The sequence below is a fragment of the Malaclemys terrapin genome, chromosome 2, assembly GCF_027887155.1.
Source record: "Malaclemys terrapin pileata isolate rMalTer1 chromosome 2, rMalTer1.hap1, whole genome shotgun sequence".
NCBI lineage: Eukaryota > Metazoa > Chordata > Testudines > Emydidae > Malaclemys > Malaclemys terrapin.
Window position 1 is genome coordinate 59,753,455 of NC_071506.1, and position 19,161 is coordinate 59,772,615.

Genomic DNA, 19,161 nt, shown 5'->3' on the forward strand with positions numbered 1-19,161 from the left:
TACATTGGACCACTGATCATTTTACATAAACAAATGGACAAAAAGGCTACTCTGTAGATCTTATTTCACTCCACTATCTGTGCTTTTATTCTCCTTGTCACAGCCAAAGTTGAGAATTTCCTTTGCCATGATAATAAGCAGAAAGTTCAGAGATCTCAAAAAAACAAAGCAGGAAGTTTGCTGTTTGAAAGATTGCCCCTTCAGAGGGGATGGGGGAGGAGAGAAAAGAATGTCAGGGCTATTATGGAAGACCCTCTGCAAAACTAAGCCGATGACTTGAGATTTGTTTATCCCAAAGAGGCCTTAAAGTGATGCTGTTGATGCTGGTGCAAATGGGAAGAAATGTTATGATGTTTGTCTTATCATTCCATAGTGGAAATAGTACTTTCTTTGGCTCTACCAGAGGATAACTTCATCAGAAAGCAAAAGTTTCTGCAACTACCTGATTTGAACCTAACAATAAATCATGTTGTTAACACTGATTTTAAGACACAGAATGAAGCTAAAACTTACTGCTGCAACATATTCTAAGATGCTTTTAAAAAAAAAAATAACCGTTCCTTCAACTCTCCATCCAACCACTACATTACAAAGCCTGGTTTAAATTGGAGAATATGGGGGTAGAGGAAGGGGTGAATGCCACATGTGGCTTTAATACTCAACAGCTGCTGTAGATCAGAACCCCCCTTGGCTCTTTCTGTTACAATAACCCTTGAAACATAGTATTCTGGTGGGGGGTAAGTAAAAGGACTGCACTGCGCTGCTCTCTGGATAACGAGCGAAGACTGAAAAGATCGTTGAACAAAGTGTACCTGAATCTCACTGTACTCTGTTCTTGGGTGCCAGTCCCAGATTAATTGTTTGTCTCGTGGTAAATTCCCTGCAAAAGCGCACCTAGGGCCAGCCATTTACAAGCCACTTCGCTTCAGTCTCTTTAAAGCAACAGCAAAACAACAGCTACTTGCAATAAACTGATTGACTCAGAGAAAAGTATTTCACCCGGCTCTGCCTCCGAGCGCGTTTGTTTGGGTCTCTCGCCCTCTCCCCCACACGCGACAACCCCAATTCCTTGGTGTTGCGCCCCCCCCCCCCCTTGGTAAACCTGTGAGGGCGGGAAGGGGGTGTTGTTCCTGTTCAACAAGTCACTTGTTGTTTCATTAGCCACCAATGAACCCAGCTTCGTGAAACTTAACTCACCGACACCAGGAACTCCAAAGTGCCCACATAGTCCCGCTCAGTCTTCAGAAGCTCGTTCAAAACGCACACCCTGAGGCGAAGCTGTTTCTCCAGGTCCTTCCCGCTTTCCCCTTTCCCTTCCCCTTTGCTTTCTTCTGTCATTGTTCCCCAAAGCGAAGCCTCGCTCCCAGCTCCTGCTTCTCCCAGCTCCTCTGCTGTTTGCAGCCACCAATAGGAAAAGCTGCCTCGGTGTTTTCTCTAGCAAAGTTCAGATGGGGCAACAAAAGACCCCACTCAGTTACATAGCGGGGGGCTGGTCTTCCGTGGCTTGCAGGCTGTTAACCAGTCTCTCTCGCTCGCACTTCCACTGCTCAAGAAGTGCTTTGAGAGCCAGAGGAGCAAAGCAATACAAATGCGTGTCTTCTTTTCCAGTAAGGAAGAGGGCACAGCCTGTAGGAAATGAGTGGTCACTGGCTCCTGCTCTCCGAGCGCTCTGTGTGACTGCGAGATTGGAAGGCTTCAGCAGCAGCCCAGGCAGCTTGGACATTAATCAAAAGCTTTGTGTCCATGTGACTTCGACCCCTTCCCCCTGCGCCAAATCTCAGGAAAAAGGAAAGGAAGCACAACCTTGGGAAAGATTGCGTGCCAGCAACTGCCTGTTTCACACACACGCTGTGCGCTTTAGTCTGAGGCTAATTGGAGATCTCCAACTCCAGAGGATAAGAATTCACTTTAAAATGTCCCAGACTCGCTAGACTGCTGGGATTCAGGCGGTTGTTTATTGCTTTGTAATAAGCAGTCAGAAAGTGGTTTCTTCAACCCACGCATCCCCCTCTTCATATATAATTATAAACACACACATTATACACACATGTATATAATATATATTATAGCTTCACGTTTTATATTCTGCCACGTACAGGCAAATACCTGTGGCTCTGTGTGTGTAATCGTGTTATATCCACTCATATTTTATATTCAACATTACACACACAACCAAGCACACTATAAACATACACAATAGTTTGGGTGGAGTTGTCCTGTTTTAAAGGAGCTATTAAATCTGTCCAGGTCATGGGGATTACTCATTGCACTTGGAAGTTCAGATTCGTATAATAAATGAAGATACTATAGGAATCTGACAGGAACCTTCACAAACACATCCATCCTGTAGATGTGGGGTGTTAAAATGTAAGTGCATATCTTAGTAAACAAATATCACCTTCACTTACAGAGGGGTCAAACCCAGATCTTTAATCTGAGACACTCCTCCCACCCCTGCCGAATTTTGTGGGTACAAATGAAAGGTTTGGGTCTCTCATCTGCTCTTAAGGTTTGCAATCGGAAACAATATTCAGAGACCCTCTTTTTAGGTTCCACATTGAGGTGGTATATTTCCAACCACAGTGTCCCAACAAGAGGGAGTGAAATGGAGCCCCTGGACCTACCCATGCCCTCCACCCAAGATTCTAGTCCTCTTGGTGCCTAAGGGAAGAAAAGGTGAAGAGACAAACCCACACAGTGTCTCCACTTTTCCCTTCTTGCAACCCAAGGGAAAAGACAAAGACAGCCCAGGCTTGGGGGGCTCAGCCTTAATTGTGAGAGGAGAGGTCTTGGAAAAAATTTTGAAGGAGAAAGTAGTTAAGGATCTTGAGGTCAATGGCAATTGGGACAAATTACAACACGGTCTTACGAAAGGTAGATTGTGCCAAACCAATCTGATCTCCTTCTTTGAGAAAGTAACAGATTTTTTAGATAAAGGACATGCGGTGGATCTAATATACCTCGATTTCAGCAAAGCGTTTGATACGGTACCGCATGAGGAATTATTGGTTAAATTCGAAAAGATGGGGATCAATATGAAAATCCAGAGGTGGATAAAGAACTGGCTAAAGGGGAGACTGCAGCGGGTCGTACTGAAAGGTGAACTGTCAGGGGGGAGGTTACCAGTGGAGTTCCTCAAGGTTCAGTTTTGGGTCCGATTTTATTTAATCTATTTATTACTGACCTCGGAACCGAATGTAGGAGTGTACTGATAAAGTTTGCAGATGACACAAAGTTGGGAGGTATTGCCAATTCGGAGAAGGATCGGGATATCCTGCAGGGAGATTTGGATGACTTTGTAAACTGGAGTAATAGTAATAAGATGAAATTTAATAGTGAGAAGTGTGAGGTTATTCATTTAGGGATGACTAACAAGAATTTTAGTTATAAGCTGGGGACGCATCAGTTGGAAGTAACAGAAGAGGAGAAGGACCTCGGAGTCCTGGTTGATCTCAGGATGACTACGAGTCGGCAATGTGACGTGGCCGTGAAAAAAGCTAATGCAGTCTTGGGATGCATTAGGCGAGGTATTTCTAGTAGGGATAAGGAGGTGCTGGTTCCGTTATACAAGGCACTGGTGAGACCTCATTTGGAGTACTGTGTGCAGTTCTGGTCTCCCATGTTTAAAAAGGATGAATTCAAACTGGAACGGGTACAGAGAAGGGCCACTAGGATGATCCGAGGAATGGAAAACCTGTCATATGAAAGGAGACTCGAGGAGCTCGGTTTGTTTACCTTAACCAAAAGAAGGCTGAGGGGGGATATGATTGCTCTCTTTAAATATATCAGAGGGATAAATACCAGAGAGGGAGAGGAATTATTTCAGCTCAGTACTAATGTGGACACGAGAACAAATGGATATAAACTGGCCATCGGGAAGTTTAGGCTTGAAATTAGATGACGGTTTCTAACCATCAGATGGGTGAAGTTCTGGAACAGCCTTCCGAGGGAAACAGTGGGGGCAAAAGACCTCTCTGGCTTTCAGATTAAGCTTGATAAGTTTATGGAGGGGATGGTTTGATGGGATAACGTGATTTTAGTCAACAATAATGTGCCATCGCTGGTAATTAGTAACAATGGTCAATGATGGGATATTAAAAGTTACTACAGAGAACTTTTTCGGGAGGGTATGGCTGGCGAATCTTGCCCGCATGCTCGGGGTTCAGCTGATCGCCATATTTGGGGTCGGAAAGGAATTTTCCTCCAGGGTAGATTGGCAGAGGCCCTGGAGGTTTTTCGCCTTCCTCCGCAGCATGGGGTAGGGATCGCATGCTGGGTAGGGGTCACTTGCTGGAGGATTCTCTGCGACTTGAAGTCCTTCAATCACGATTTGGGGACTTCAACAGCTGAGTCAAGGGAGAGAATTATTCCAGGAGTGGGTGGGTCAGCTTTTGTGGCCTGCATCATGCGGGGGGTCAGACTAGTTGATCATAATGGTCCCTTCTGACCTTGAAGTCTATGAGTCTATGAGTATAAGGCTCCCATAAAAAAAAAACCCATCTCCCAAGTAGTGGGTAGAGAATACATTAGTACAGCAGTTCCCCCCAACTCCTGCCTCAGGTATTCGGAGGCAGGAAGGCAGGCACTATTGGAGGCAACATTTTTTGTCAGATATCTGCTGGTGGCTTCAGTAATGGTGCCCAGGGCCAGATTAAGGCAACCTGGGGCCATAGGCACACCATGACACAGGGCCTCCATGGCTCTGTCCTCTCCCACACACACACTTGAAGTAGCCTTGGCAAAGAGACCCGCCCCTTCCCAGAGAGACAGGGGCAGCAGCATGGGGCTCTCCTCTCCCCTGCGTCCCAGGTGTGGCAGCAGGGGCCCCTCCCCTCAGGGTGGCTTAAGACGTCCCTTTTCACCACCAGCCCCAGAGAGAAAGGAATGGCAGCCAGGGGACCTGTCTGCATGGCAAATGGGTCACTGTAAAAGGGGTTTTTGAATTTGTGATTTAATAGCAATTTAAAAAAAAAATTCTTTAAATGGTCAGATGATCCAGGACCCTCCAGCTGTGCACACAGCCAACAATGGAACAGTGCATTTTTATTACTCCTACCCTCAGTCTCCTTTCCTCCTATTACTTGTTACCCCAGCTTGTATAAAATCAGATCGCAAACACAGCAGTAGAGCAAAGATCATCTGGAAGGCAGTACTTCTTGTGGATAGGTGACTCAAGTATGGTTGCCAACACTGTAATTCAAAAATATGGGAGAAACCCAGAGGTCCAGGGGCTACTTAGGCATGATGGAGGGGTGGCTGGGCCAAAATTTGAGTGGCTTTGTAACCCTGTGCATCAGGTCAAGTTGCCAACCAGCAGCAACTTGAGTAGCATTGAATCCTTGTTGAAATATGTGATAAAATGTGTCCTGTGCTGATTTAGTACAGGACAAACAGTATTTCATTTAAATAAGGGATGTCCCCCTTATAATATAGGACTGTTAGCAGTCCTAGACCCCAAAGACATGGCCCAACCTGCTGTGTGAGTTTGGACAAGTAGCTTCACCTGATTCTTCTCAGATGCTTTTCTATTTAGATTGCAAGATCACCGGGGCACAACTGTCTCCCACTACATGTTTGTACAGTGTCTAGTAAATGCAGTCCCGGTCTTGGTTGGGTCCTCTGGGTGCTACTGAAATAGAGATAATAAATAGGGACCATGTCTTGCTGTGTTTGTATGGCATCTAGCACAATGGAGCCACAGTCATGAGAGGATTTTGGATATTACTGAACATATACACCTCTACCCCAATATACTGCAACCCGATATAACATGAATTTGGATATAACACGGTAAAGCAGCGCTCCGAGGGGGGGGGGGAGCTGTGCACTCCGGCGGATCAAAGCAAGTTCGATATAACGCGGTTTCACCTATAACGCAGTAAGATTTTTTGGCTCCAAAGGACAGCATTATATCGGGGTAGAGGTGTATGTTGTAAGAATGAATGCTTGCTTTTGCCAGTGCCATGGCTCAGAGTGGGGCTGCTAGTGCCATTACCACCTTTGACCATAGAGGAATCCTTTAGTCAGCTACCCAGAAACTAGGTTATCACAGGTGTCTCCCAGCTCCCCATCATGTTGTGATAACATAGACCTCTAGATGAACTAGTGAGAACATCCCACCCTACCCCATTGCCATCAGTGGGAGGGGGAGAGAGAGAAGCTTGTATCCCCTCTCCCCACACACTGTTGAGCCACTAAGTGATATTAATGTCTTCCCTATAGCTAGGGGGGACATATTCTCAGCCAGCCTCCAAGCCACCAGCCAACAGGCAGAGGAAAAAAAGAACAAGTGACTCTCTGTTTTCTTCTCTCTCATGTGCACAATTTAGTTATCCCCATCACAAGTTGTATCATGAGCCAGCATTGAGAGAAGGCTCTGTCTCCTGTAAAGTAGAGAGTTTACTCTGCTAAGACACTAGGCCATTGTATAGATACATATTTATGGGACTTGTATGTGGTGCCTCTGGCAGTACCTACCCAACCTCCTGGGATCACGCTGCTCTCAAAGAGCCTTGGTAGTCCTGCGTGCATTAGGATGAAGGAGTTATGACAGGGTTCCTGATATAAGGTCACCACTGTTATAACAATCTTCTTATCATTGCAGACAGCATGCAAATATGTTCACAGAGTTATATTGTCTGGAAGAACTCAGGGGAATATGGGAGCTGTCCATAAAACTCAGGGGTGGGAACTGAACCATAGGACATAAAATAGAATTCCCGTGGGAGCTACTGCTACCTCTGCCTGTCCACGGGAAAGGTGATATGAGCACAGATGCTGATGAGGAGCAATAAAAAAGTAATCCAAAACCCTGGATTCTTTGGTTTGTCTTATGCCTCTATTGTCTCCATTGGTCAACAAAAAAGGAATTATGGCCAGCATCCTCAGGTTATCCATTCCATGTCCCCCTTTAGAGCCTCACAGAGATGCTAGATTAACTCTGGAATCAGCCTGAATTTTTGAAATAGATACCTCTACCACATCAAGTGGCCTATAGACTATGTGAGGGGAATAATGGTGCCTCATTCTCTGCCTCTCTTTCCTGACATCTCTCTTTGATCTGCTTTGGGGGTGAGGAGAAAAAAACCAAAAAACAACCTGCATATTACTGCTTATTACTCAGCCCCACCCCCACCTCATCTCTGCAACAACCCCCACCCTCTCCATTCCCTACTTAACTCCCTTCTCCATCCACAGCCTTTGTCTGCTTCTCTTTAAACTAAAATGTGTGTTATTCACTTGTTCTGCTATATTTGCAATTTTTGGTACATCAGCCCAGAGCTGGTTTGGGTGGGAAAGAAAGAACAGCAGCTTCCTTACTTTCAGAGTCATTCAAAAAGGATTCTGAGTTTGCAAAACAGCCACTTCCTCATACTGTAGCCACTGCCACTGGGCAGAATCAAGCCTAGCAGGCCAGGGTAAACTAACACAAAGAGGCACAGGTAAATATTCAGCAGTTACTAGGAAGCTAGATTCACAAGATCCTGTTGTATACATAAGGCCTGAGCTGTAGACTAGGGAGTAAAATTTTCAAAGGCATCTAAAAGACTTAAGAGCCTGCATCTCATTCACTTTCAATAAGGCAACAGGTGTTACAGCAGCACAGCTATGGAACCATAGCTGTGCTGCAGTATTGCCATAGTGAAGATGCTTCCGACAGCAACAGAAGGGGGTGGTTCTGTCACTGTAGGAACTCCACCTCCCCGAGTGATGGTAGCTAGGTTGACGGAAGCATTCTTCCATTGACCTAAATGCATCTACACTGGGGGTTAGGTCGTCATAACTTTGGCACTCAGGGATGTGACTTTTTCACACCCCTGAGTGACCTAGCTATGTCAACCTAACTAAGTGTAGACCAGGTCTTAGGCTCCTAATGGCTAGATCCACAAAGGGTTTAGGCACCTAACTGCCACTTTAGGTTCTTAAATCCAAAATTTAGATCCTCAAATGCCCTGCTCAGCTGCCACCTAACCCCATGGGCATTTAAATTCCCATAGACACCTACATTTCTGATAGCGGCCATGTGCACAGCTACCTAAATCCTGAGGCCCCGTGCTAATCTCACGCCTAAGCCAGGGCAGGATACACAAACTAGGCATTCCCCCACCTATCTTGCCTGCAGGACCTGATCCAGGAGGCACATTCAGGGGCTGCCCTACCCAGCATGCCTTTTGGATTGAGCACCACACAAAACACAGGAGATGGCAATGCCAGGCAGACAATGACTCTAGCTCAATGGCTAGGGTACTCACCTGGGAATTGGACATGGGAGAGTCAGGCTCTAGTCCCTACTCCTGTGACACTTTTAATCCAAAATGAAACAGCTTGAACAGGAGAGACAAATACCCATCCCAAAATACCCTGTAGTGACATCAGGAATCATAACATTCAAAAACCAGTAGGAAAACACTTCAACCTCTCTGGTCACTCAGTAACAAACTTAAAGGTGGCAATTTTGCAACAGAAAAGCTTCAAAAACAGACTCCCACGAGAAATTGCTGAGCTTGAATTAATATGCAAACTAGATACCATTAACTTGGGTTTGAATAGAGACTGGGAGTGGCTGGGTCATTACACAAATTGAATCTATTTCCCCATGTTAAATATCCTCACACCTTCTTGTCAACTGTCTGGAATGGGCCATCTTGATTATCACTACAAAAAGTTTTTTTCTCCTGCTGATAATAGCTCATCTTAATTAATTAGCCTCTTAGAGTTGGTATGGCAACTTCCACCTTTTCATGTTCTCTGTAGGTCTATATATATCTTCTTACTACATGTTCCCTTCTATGCATCTGATGAAGTGGGCTGTAGCCCATGAAAGCTTATGCTCAAATAAATGTGTTAGTCTCTAAGGTGACACAAGTACTCCTGTTCTTTTTGCGGATACAGACTAACATGGCTGCTACTCTGAAACCTGCAGTGAGAGTGTTTACCTAGGAGGTGGCAGATTTGAGTTCAACATTTAAGACTAAGCTCCTCCCAGGCAGAATGGGGATTTAACCCCAGGTTTCTCACTTCCAAGCTCACTGCTGTAACCACTGGACTAGGGGAAGCATGAAAAAGGACTGTCATGGATTAGGTGTCTAATTCCAGGAGAAGGTTCATGGCTGTGGATTCCAAAGGGATTCTCTTTAATCCAGATTTAGCCACCTAAAACTCCTTGAGGGGGATAAGGTTTAGGCATTTCCTGTTGGCTAGCTTAGGCAGCTTCCCTCTGAGCTTGCTGGCCTCTGTGAATCCTGTTCTTAGATGCCAAACTCCCCACACATTGAACAAAAGGCCTGGGAGCCTAACTCAGGGCTGTGGATTCCAGTAGGCAGCAGGGCATCTAAAGTTAGGCACTGCAACACTGAGCCTAAATCCCCTTTGTGGATCTAGCCTTTTAGTGCCTATGTCACTTTTAAAAATGGGACTTTGCCTTTTAAGTAACTTAGACCTCGCAACTATGAATGGTGCAATGCCTGAATACTCTTAAAGATCTGGGCCTTAGGCTTTTTTGAATATTTTACCCCAGAGCCGATTTCTGTTAGAACCCTGAAGCAATCATTCAAGCTAGGGAAAGGCTCTGGCAAAGCCATAGGGGTAAAAGACACATTTAAATGTCCTAAAATACCTGTCAGACTGTAAATTTTACTGGAGAGACTGTATAGTTCTTGGCTCTTTTGTTGTCTTTTGTCGGTCTGTCTGTCCTTCATTTGCAATTTGCCACAGTCATCATTTATTAACTGATGGTGTTACTCTCATATGACATATATTTACATACCACAGCAGAGGCATGACTTTGTTGCTCTCATTTAGTACAGTCACCTCAAGAAGGGTTTTAATTTAGACATAACAAACTTTTGCTGGCTTTAAAGATGCACCTCCTCCTTTTAATGCACCTTATCCCAAACAAAATTAGTATCCCTGTTATTGTGTACAGGTATCATCACTTAGAAGACAGATCTCTTCATAGATATCCGTGACTCTCAAAACCGATATTAAACATGTATACTCTGAGAAGATTCTTAAATGGAGGAATACTTTGTATAAAATCTCATAATGTGCAACATTGGAAAAAAGGATTAAGAGCCAAGCCCTGGCACCAAGCCCAACAGTCAAGACAGTCCTTAGAGTAGATGAGAAAGTCATCTGCGCACATGTACAAAACACTGTATGGTCATCAGGGTAGGAACTGTATTTATTGCTTCTGTTTTTACAGGTCCTACCCCAATAGGGCCCACATCATAGTTGGGTACTGTGAATACTACTGTAATATAAATATTAAATAATAAAAATTTATACTAAGCCTAAGAAATTAAAGCAAAGCATAGGAAAGAACTATGAAAACTATAATCCTGTTTTTTCTGCAAATTACTGTAAGTTACCACAATATTCCTACATAGACTGGCCAACACACCACAGAACCATTTTTTCTGTGATCTTATCAGTCTATTTCATGAACCCCTTAACTTCAGAAGACTATCAAAGCCATTTGGGGGCTTTCAACAACTGTTTCCCTCAGCAAATGCCACCCACACTTCAAGCATCCCACTTGTTTAACAAACAAGGGACCAGATCCCATGATACGTGAGCACTTTCCAAGGGCACTCAGCACCTCTGATACCTAGGGTCAAAACAGGGTGTTACTGTGCGGTAACTGAAATCTAGCTATCATCCAGCTTCATCTAGGACAGCCAAGTGTAAGGCTCTAGGCTATGTAAGAGTTACAAACTACACATTTGGTCATAGCTGACAAGGTCTCTTTGTCACAATTTCTGTTTTGACAAACATCACCATCCTAATAAAAAAGCACTACTTTTACTGCATTTTTTGGTGTCAGCATGATTCAAATTGACTTCCTGGGAAGGGATAGGATATGGAATAACATTGGTTAAAAATATATACATCCATGCATTTTGGTGGTAGTGTACACCCTCACTTTGAATAGGTGCACTGCATTTATAGATTTGGTCACATTAACTCAAAAAAGATGTAGCAAAAATAGAAAAGGTTCAGAGAAGGGCATGAGAAAATGTTTGCAGAGATGACAATATATGAGGAAAGAATGAAAACCTTAAGGTCCCAGTTCTGCAAACACTTACATAAGACCAAGAGGACTACTCATGTGTTTAAAGTTAAGCACACACACAAATATTTGTAGAATCTGAGTTTAGGATTGTTTAGTTAAGAAAAGAGAAAAGCAAGAGGAGATGTAGTCGAGAGATGACGATACAACTCCAGTCAGGCATTTCAACCTAATGCCATCTCCTGACATACGAACAAGGGTGAAACTCAACAAAATTAAAAGGAAATGCATTTAAAACAGATAAAAGGAGGTACTTTTTAAAATCTGTTCATGACCTGTGTTACCATTATGTGATTTATATATAAATTGGGGGATGGGAAGGTTTCTCAATTTTGTCTTGAAGAGAATGAGGATAGAAGAGCATATTCCTCCTCCTATTATGGTCATCCTCAAATATACAGCTCATATTTGGCAGGAAATATGTAAAAGAGATATAACATTACACACTTACATTACCTTTCACCGATAATGTCTGTTTCATATACATATAGAATGGAACATATAAAGACAACTCCCACCTGTTTATGCTCTCTGTATGTGTGTATATATATCTCCTCATTATATGTTCCATTCTATATGCATCCGAAGAAGTGGGCTGTAGTCCACGAAAGCTTATGCTCTAATAAATTTGTTAGTCTCTAAGGTGCCACAAGTACTCCTGTGTTTCATATAGTTGCATTATATTAGACACAAAAAGCTACATTAAAAGAATATTAAGTTTGCAAAGTCAAACACTTAAAGCTAAGAAATGCCAGAATTAAGGTTCCATGTGCAATCTAAATTCACCCCTCTTGTGCAAATACATTAGGATACAGTCTTTAATTTCATGATCACATAGTATTTTTTCCACAGAACTCCTGTCTCATTCAATGCATAGAAAGACCTGCTCTGGGATGAATTAGAGTTGTGTACTACAAGAGGCTGTTCTTGGAACTTCTTGGAGCCACTAGTCCTGGAACCCACAAGGGGAGAGGCAATTCTTGATTTAGTTCTAAGGGGAGCACAGGATGTGGCCCAAGAGGTGAATACAGCTGAACCCCTCAGTAATATAGATCATGATGTAATTAAATTTAATGTCCTTGTGGGGGGAAAATACCAAAGAAATACACCACAGTAACATTTAACTTCTAAAAGGCGAACTACACAAAAATGAGGAAGCTAATTAAATAGGGACTATAAAGAATAATCACAAAAGTGAAATGCCTGCAAGCTGCATGGAAACTATTTAAAAACACTATAATAGAGGCTCAAACTAAATGTATACCCCAAATAAAAAAATAAGAGAACCAAAAAAATGCTAGCAAAGCTGAACAACAGAATAAAAGAGGTGATAAGCAACAAGAAAAACATCATTTAAAAAATTGGGAGTCAAATCCTATTGAGGAAATTAGAAAAGAGCATAAACTCTGGCAAGTCAAGTGTAAAAGTATCATTAGATAGGCCAAAAGAGAATATGAAGAGCAACTAGCAAAAGAGACAAAACTAAAAGCAAAAGAAGTTAAGTACATCAGAAGCAGGCAGCCTGCTAAACAATCAGTGGAGCCACTGGACAATCAAGGTGCTAAAGGGGCTTTCAGGAAAGATAAGGGCATTGCGAAGAAGTGAAATGAATTCTTTGCATCCATCTTCACTGAAGCAGATGTGAGGGAGATTTCCCACACTTGAGCCCTTCTTTTCAGATGACAAATCCGAGGAACTGTCCCAGTTTGAGGTGTCAGTAGAGGAAGTTTGGGAACCAATTGATTAATTAAATAGTAATACATCACCAGGACTAGATCTTAGTCACACAACAGTTTGAAAAGAATTTAAATATGAAATTCTAGAACTATTAACTGTGGTATGTAACCTATTCCTTAAATCAGTTTCAGTACTAGATGACTAGAGGATAGCTAATGTAATGCTGATTTTTAAAAAAGGGGCCAGAGTTGATTTTGCAATTACAGGCTGGTAAGCCTAATTTCAGTACCAAGCAAATTGGTTGAAACCATAGAAAAGAACAGAATAACAGACACATAGATGAACACCGTATGTTGGGGAAGAGTTAACACAGCTTTTGTAAATGGAAATCATGCCTAATCCGTTAGAATTCTTTGGGGGATCAACAAGCATGTGGACAAGTGGCTATAATGTAGTTGGACTTCAAGAAAGCCTTTGACAAGGTCCCTCACCAAAGCAAAATAAGGAATCATGGGATAAGAGGGAAGGTCCTCTCACATATCACTAAATGGTTAAAAGATAGGAAACAAATATAGAAATAAATGGTCAGTTTTCACCACGCAGAAAGGTAAATAGTGGGGTCCCCCAAAAATCTGTAATGGGACCAGTGCTGTTCAACATATTTATAAATGGTCTTGAAAAGGGGGGGGAACAGTGAAGTGGCAAAGTTTGCGGATGATACAAAAATACTCAAGTTATTTACGTCCAAAGCTGACTGAGAAGAGTTACAAAGGGATCTGACAAAACTGGATGACTGGGTAACAAAATGGCAGATGAAATTCAGTGTCGATAAATGAAAAGTAATGCACGTTGGAAAAAAATAATCCCAATTATAAATACAAAATGATGGGGTGTAAATCAACTGTTACCACTCCAGAGAGAGACTTGGAGTCATCATGGGTAATTCTCTGAAAACATCTGCCCTATCTGCAGTGGTGATCAAAATAGCTAACAGAATGCTAGGAACCATTAGGAAAGGGATAAATAATAAGACAGAAAATATCATAATGTCACTATATAAATCTATGGTATTGCCACGCCCTGAATACTGCGTGCAGTTCTGGTTGCCCATCTCAAAAAAGATATATTAAAATTGAAAAAAGTACAGAGAAAAGCAGCAAAAATGATTTGGGGTGTGGAACAGCTTCCATACAAGGAGAAACTACAAAGAGTATAGCTGTTCAACTTAGAAATAAAACAACTAAGAGGGGGATGTGATAGAGGTCTATAAAATCATGAATGGTGTGGAGAAAGTGAATAAGGAAGTGTTATTTATCCCTTCACATAATGCAGGAACCAGGAATCACCAATAATATTAATAGGTAGCAGATCTAAAACAAACATAAGGAGTATTTCTTCACCGACACACAGTCAACCTGTGGAACTCATTGCCAGGGGATGTTGTGAAGACCAAAACTATAACTGGATTCAACAAATTAAATAAGTTCATGAAGGATAGGTCCATCAATGGCTATTAGCCAAGATGGTCATGGACGCGACCCCATGTTCCAGGTGTCCCTAAGCCACTGACTGCCAGAAGCTGGGACTGGATGACAGTGGATGAATCATTTGATAATTGTCCTGTTCATTCCATCTGAAGCATCTGGCGCTGGCCACTGTTGGAAGACAGGATACTGGGTTAAATGGACTGTGATGGGGCATTGGCCCCACACTGGCCTTTAAGGGGTTAATGGAGCCCTAGGGAGGCTGTGCAGGATGCAGCCAACTAGAGAGGGGCTGAGAGGAGTGGCCAATCAGGGCCTGGAAGTCCCATAGAAGAAGATCTGCAGGGTAGAGCAGGGTCAATTACTCCCTGGAGCTCAAGGAAGGAGGACTGGGTGCCTAGCAGGCAAAAAGAAGCTAGCACTCTGGACATAGGAGTGATGTTAGCAGGGACAGGGGGAGCTAGAGAGAGCTCCAGGCCAGCTGAGGCCCTCAGGCAAGGGTGTAGAGTGTGCTGCCAGGGTCCTGGGGAAGTAGCCAGACAATTGGCTGCAGTCATCACTGGGGAAGTGGCAAGACAGTTGGACTGCAACACTCACCCCCCGGAAGGCAGGAACACAGATCATAACATTGCCGTAAGGCTGTGTCATGAAGAAGATTCCGCAGGCCCTGGAGTGACATGGGTCAAGGAGCAGAAGTGATGGAGGTCGAGGCACCACCAGGAGTAGGTGTACCAACCTGCAGAGCTAAGCCCCAGGATGACCAGCAGGAGGTGCCAGTGTGGTGAGTGGGGCCCTGTTACATGGACCAATGGTCTAAACCAGTATGTCTATTCTTATGTTCTATTGCAAAATGAAAAAACAGAAATCCTCTCATGTGCCATCATTTTGATACACACATGGTTCAACAGCATGGCTGGAACCTTTAGATCCACTGTGGATGTATTTAATACAACGTTGAGCAGTGAAGAGGCTAACATTTATGTGATTGTAAACACTACCAAGATAAATAAGGGAAGTTAACATGTCTTCTGACACATCTTCAGTCTGCCTGCATGTACACCAAGTTAACAATGTATGGTTAACATTGGAATGGGGTACCTTGCAGCCAGAAGACTTTAAAAATAAATCCTTACTTCTACAGAATATAGCAAAATCTGAAGGCAACCCCTAAAGCCAATTTTTTATTTTATTTTACTCTGCTATTATTAACCACAACAAACATGTTTCACTAGTTCCCAGGGAACATAAGTCTGTGGAAACAATACTATCAAACATTGAAAAAATGCTGTCAGGGACATCATAAAATCAAAAAATAGCATTAAAACTGTTAAGATTATCAGTTGAGCCAACAAAAGCAAGTACAATTTACTTAAGATACCTCAATATTATTAACTGAGCATGAAAATATCTAGGCTTTGCAACAGAGAGTACTGCATGGTCCTCTGGCAATGTCACATGTTGGACAAGGGTATCTGTTATGGTCTGTACCTCTATGTTCACCCCTTTTATAAGACTATGATACATTTTGTACAAGGTATGCCTTGTGAAGTGTCATTTGAAAACTCATAATTTGCTGATCATTATTGTCCTGGTAAAATATGTGTGGCAACGTTGTATGTAAAGTTATAAGATTCTACTGTATGGTATTACTAAGACATGTTCCAAGTCTGGGACGCAATCACAAACCAGTTCCCCAGAGATGAAAGGCAAGCTGATGCCTCAGCCACGTGTCAACAAAATCAAATGGACCATCACCTGTTTAAATGGCCACTCTTCAGCAGGAAAGAGGGTGTGGGCAAAAAATCTACATCTTGACAAAGAAACATCTTGGGGTTCCCATCCACACAGACTTTCTGTCTCTTGAAGCTCAGCTGGAGATGCTTTTTGAAAAAACACCTATAAGAAAGGAGAGCAGATGCCCCCAAATTTTCTCTGCCTTTCTCTCTACCCACAGCATCTACAAAACCTGAAGAACAAAGGAAGCAGCACTGGACTGGGGGAAGGGATCTTGACTGAAAGAAAAGCAGCCAGTAAGACTGCTGAAACATGGGGAGAGAGACTTTGCTTTGAATTCACTTAGCTTTTTCGGTTAGGCATTAGATGCATTTCACTTTTATTTTTCTTGTAACCTATTCTGACTCTCATACCTCACTACTTGTATTCACATAAAATCTATCCTTCTGTAGTTACTGTTGTTTTTATAGTTTTATCTAAACCAGTGTGTTTGAACTGAAGTGTTTGGGAAACTCTACTTGAGATAACAGGATTTGTGCATATCATTTTCTGTCAATAAAATGATGGACTTTATATGAGCTTGTATAGTCTAGGAATGACCAGTGCAGACAGTACAAGATGTACATTTCAGGGGGAAAGTCTGGGATTGGGGGTTTGCTGGTGTCGCTCTGCAGTGTAATTCACGAGTTGCTGGCTGCAGCACTCATACTATAACTGGGAGTAACTTACATGCTAGAGGCTATGTGTGAGCAGATCAGAAGTGGTAGCTCTTACAGTAAAGCAGTGTAAAAAGGCCTGCCAGGCTGGAGACCTGAGGGGACACAGCTGTTCATCAGTCCAGATTGTACTCTTGGTATGTCAAAGTATCATCAACAATTTTTTCCCATCACTATGGCTTATGGGACAACTTTAAATTGTTGTACCAGTCACAAGATACATACTGCTACAGGTTTATGGTACAGATACAGACTTGTATTTTTTTTATAACTAACATTTGACTTTGGAGAATTGCCTCTGTATCCAAGTTTGGAAAGAGTAAATAAATGAAGTTAAATATAAAATGACATTTTTAGATCTAAATGACGGTGATAACAATTCACTCTCAATTGGAAGAGCTTATTAGGAGAAATGTCTATTATATATATATATGAACCAAAAATGTGCAGTTAAGAAATTGTGTATATATTTTTCCTTTTGGCAATGTATCAATTACATCAGAACAAGCTCTGCTTACTGGGTCAGACCATGGTTCATCTTGCCAGTATCCTCTCTCCAACAGTGGCCAGTACCAGAGATTCAGGGCATGTGCCCAGAACAGGGCAATTATAAAATGATCCACCCAGCTTCTAGTAGTCAGAAGGTTAGGGTCACTCAAGGCATGTTGTGTCCCTGACCCTCTTGGCTAATAGCCATTGATGGACCTATCCTCCATGAATTGATCCAGTTCTTTTTTTACCCCAGTTATACTTTTAGTCATCACAACCAGGGCCGGCTTTAGGCCGATTCAGCTGAATTGGGCCCCGCGCCAAGAGGGCCCCGCGCTGCAGCTGTCCGCCCCACCCCCAGCTCACTTCCCCCTCCTCCCCTCCCCTGCACGCCCCGCCCCCTCCCCTGCTTCCCGCGAATCTCTGATTCGCGGGAAGTCTGAGACGAAGCAGGGGCGGGCCAGCAGCACGAGGTAAGCTGGGGTAGGGGCGGGAGAAGGGCTCCGGGGAGGCGCGGCCCATTCCCGCAGGCCCCAGCGACTCTGGCCCGGCTTGGCTCCGGCCCGGTCCCCGCAGCTCGGGTCCCCCCCCGGCACAGCTTCCGCGGCGCAGCTCGGATCCCCCCGGCGCAGCCCCCACGGCACAGCTCGGGTCCCCCCCCCGCGCAGCCCCCGCGGCGCGGCACGGGTCCCCCCGTCCCCGTCCCCATCCCCCCCGCGGCGCGGCGGGGCTCGGGTCCCCATGGCGCGGCTCCCGTCCCGTCCCCCCCGCGGCGCGGCTCGGGTCCCCCCGTCTCCCCCCCGCGGCACGGCTCGGGTCCCCCCGTCTCTCCCCCGCAGCGCAGCTTGGGTCCCCCCGTCCCGTCCCGCGGCGCGGCTCGGGTCCTGGGGGCGGCTCGGGTCCCCCCGTCCCCCCGTGGTGCGGCTCAGGTCCTGGGGGCGGGGCTTGCAGCAAGCCCCGCCCCCAGGAATCGGGCCCCGCTCTTGCTAAAGCCGGCCCTGATCACAACATCCCATGGCAATGAGTTGCACAGGTTAGTTGTGGATGGTGTGGAAAAAGTACTTCCTCTTGTTTGTATTAAACCTGTTGCCCATTGATTTCATTGGATGACCCCTGGTTTTTGTATTGTGTGAAAGGGTGAATAACCCTTCTCTAGTCACTTTTTCAGTACCATCTCTGATTTTATAGACCTCTATCACATACCCCTTAGTTGTCTTTTTTAGATGAAAGCCCTAATCTTTTTAGTCTCTCTTCATATGGAAGTTGTTCCATACACTTGTTCATGTTAGTAGCCCTTCTCTGAACCTTTTCCAGTTCCCTATATCCTTTTTGAGATGAGACAACCAGAGCCAAACACAGTATTCAAGGTGTGGATGTACCATGGATTTATATAGTGGCCTTGTGATATTTTTGTCTTATTATTTATCACTTTCCTAATAGCTCCTAACATACTGTTAGCTTTCTCATGGTTGTAGCACACTGAGTGGAAGTTTTCAGAGAACTATCCACGGTGACTCCAAGATCTCTTTCTTAGATGATAACAGCTAATTTATAACCCATCATTGTATAGGTCTAGTTGGGATTATGTTTTCCAATGTGCACTACTTTGCACTTGTCAACATTGCATTTCATCTGCCATTTTGTTGCCCAGTCACCCAGTTTTGTAATTCCTCTTTAACTCCTTGTACTCTGTTTTGGACTTGAATAATTTTATATCCTCTGCAAACTTTGCTACTTCACTGTCCGTCCAGGTCATTATTGACTATGTTGAACAACACAAGTCCCAGTACAGATCCATGGAGGACCCCACAGTTAACTTTACTCCACTGTGAAAACTGACCATTTATTCCTCCTTTTTATTTCCCATCTTTCAGCCAGACTTTCCCTCTTACCCCATGGCTACTTAGTTTCCTTAAGAGCCTTTGAGGGATCTTGTCAAAAGCTTTCTAAAGTCCAAATACACTAAATCAACTGGATCACCCTTAGCCAC

The 19,161-nt window shown here is 43.8% G+C and overlaps 1 protein-coding gene across 2 annotated transcripts in view; it reads right to left on the minus strand.

The window, feature by feature from the left end:
* PREX2 (phosphatidylinositol-3,4,5-trisphosphate dependent Rac exchange factor 2) overlaps positions 1-1,661 on the minus strand; it is a 280,651-nt gene extending 278,990 nt beyond the window's left edge. For both annotated transcript variants that reach the window (XM_054020338.1, XM_054020337.1), the window contains exon 1: positions 1,198-1,661. In XM_054020338.1, coding sequence (XP_053876313.1) covers positions 1,198-1,338 — 141 coding nt within the window. In that variant the 5' untranslated portion in view covers positions 1,339-1,661. The remainder of the gene's footprint in view (positions 1-1,197) is intronic.
* Positions 1,662-19,161: the final 17,500 nt, after the last annotated feature.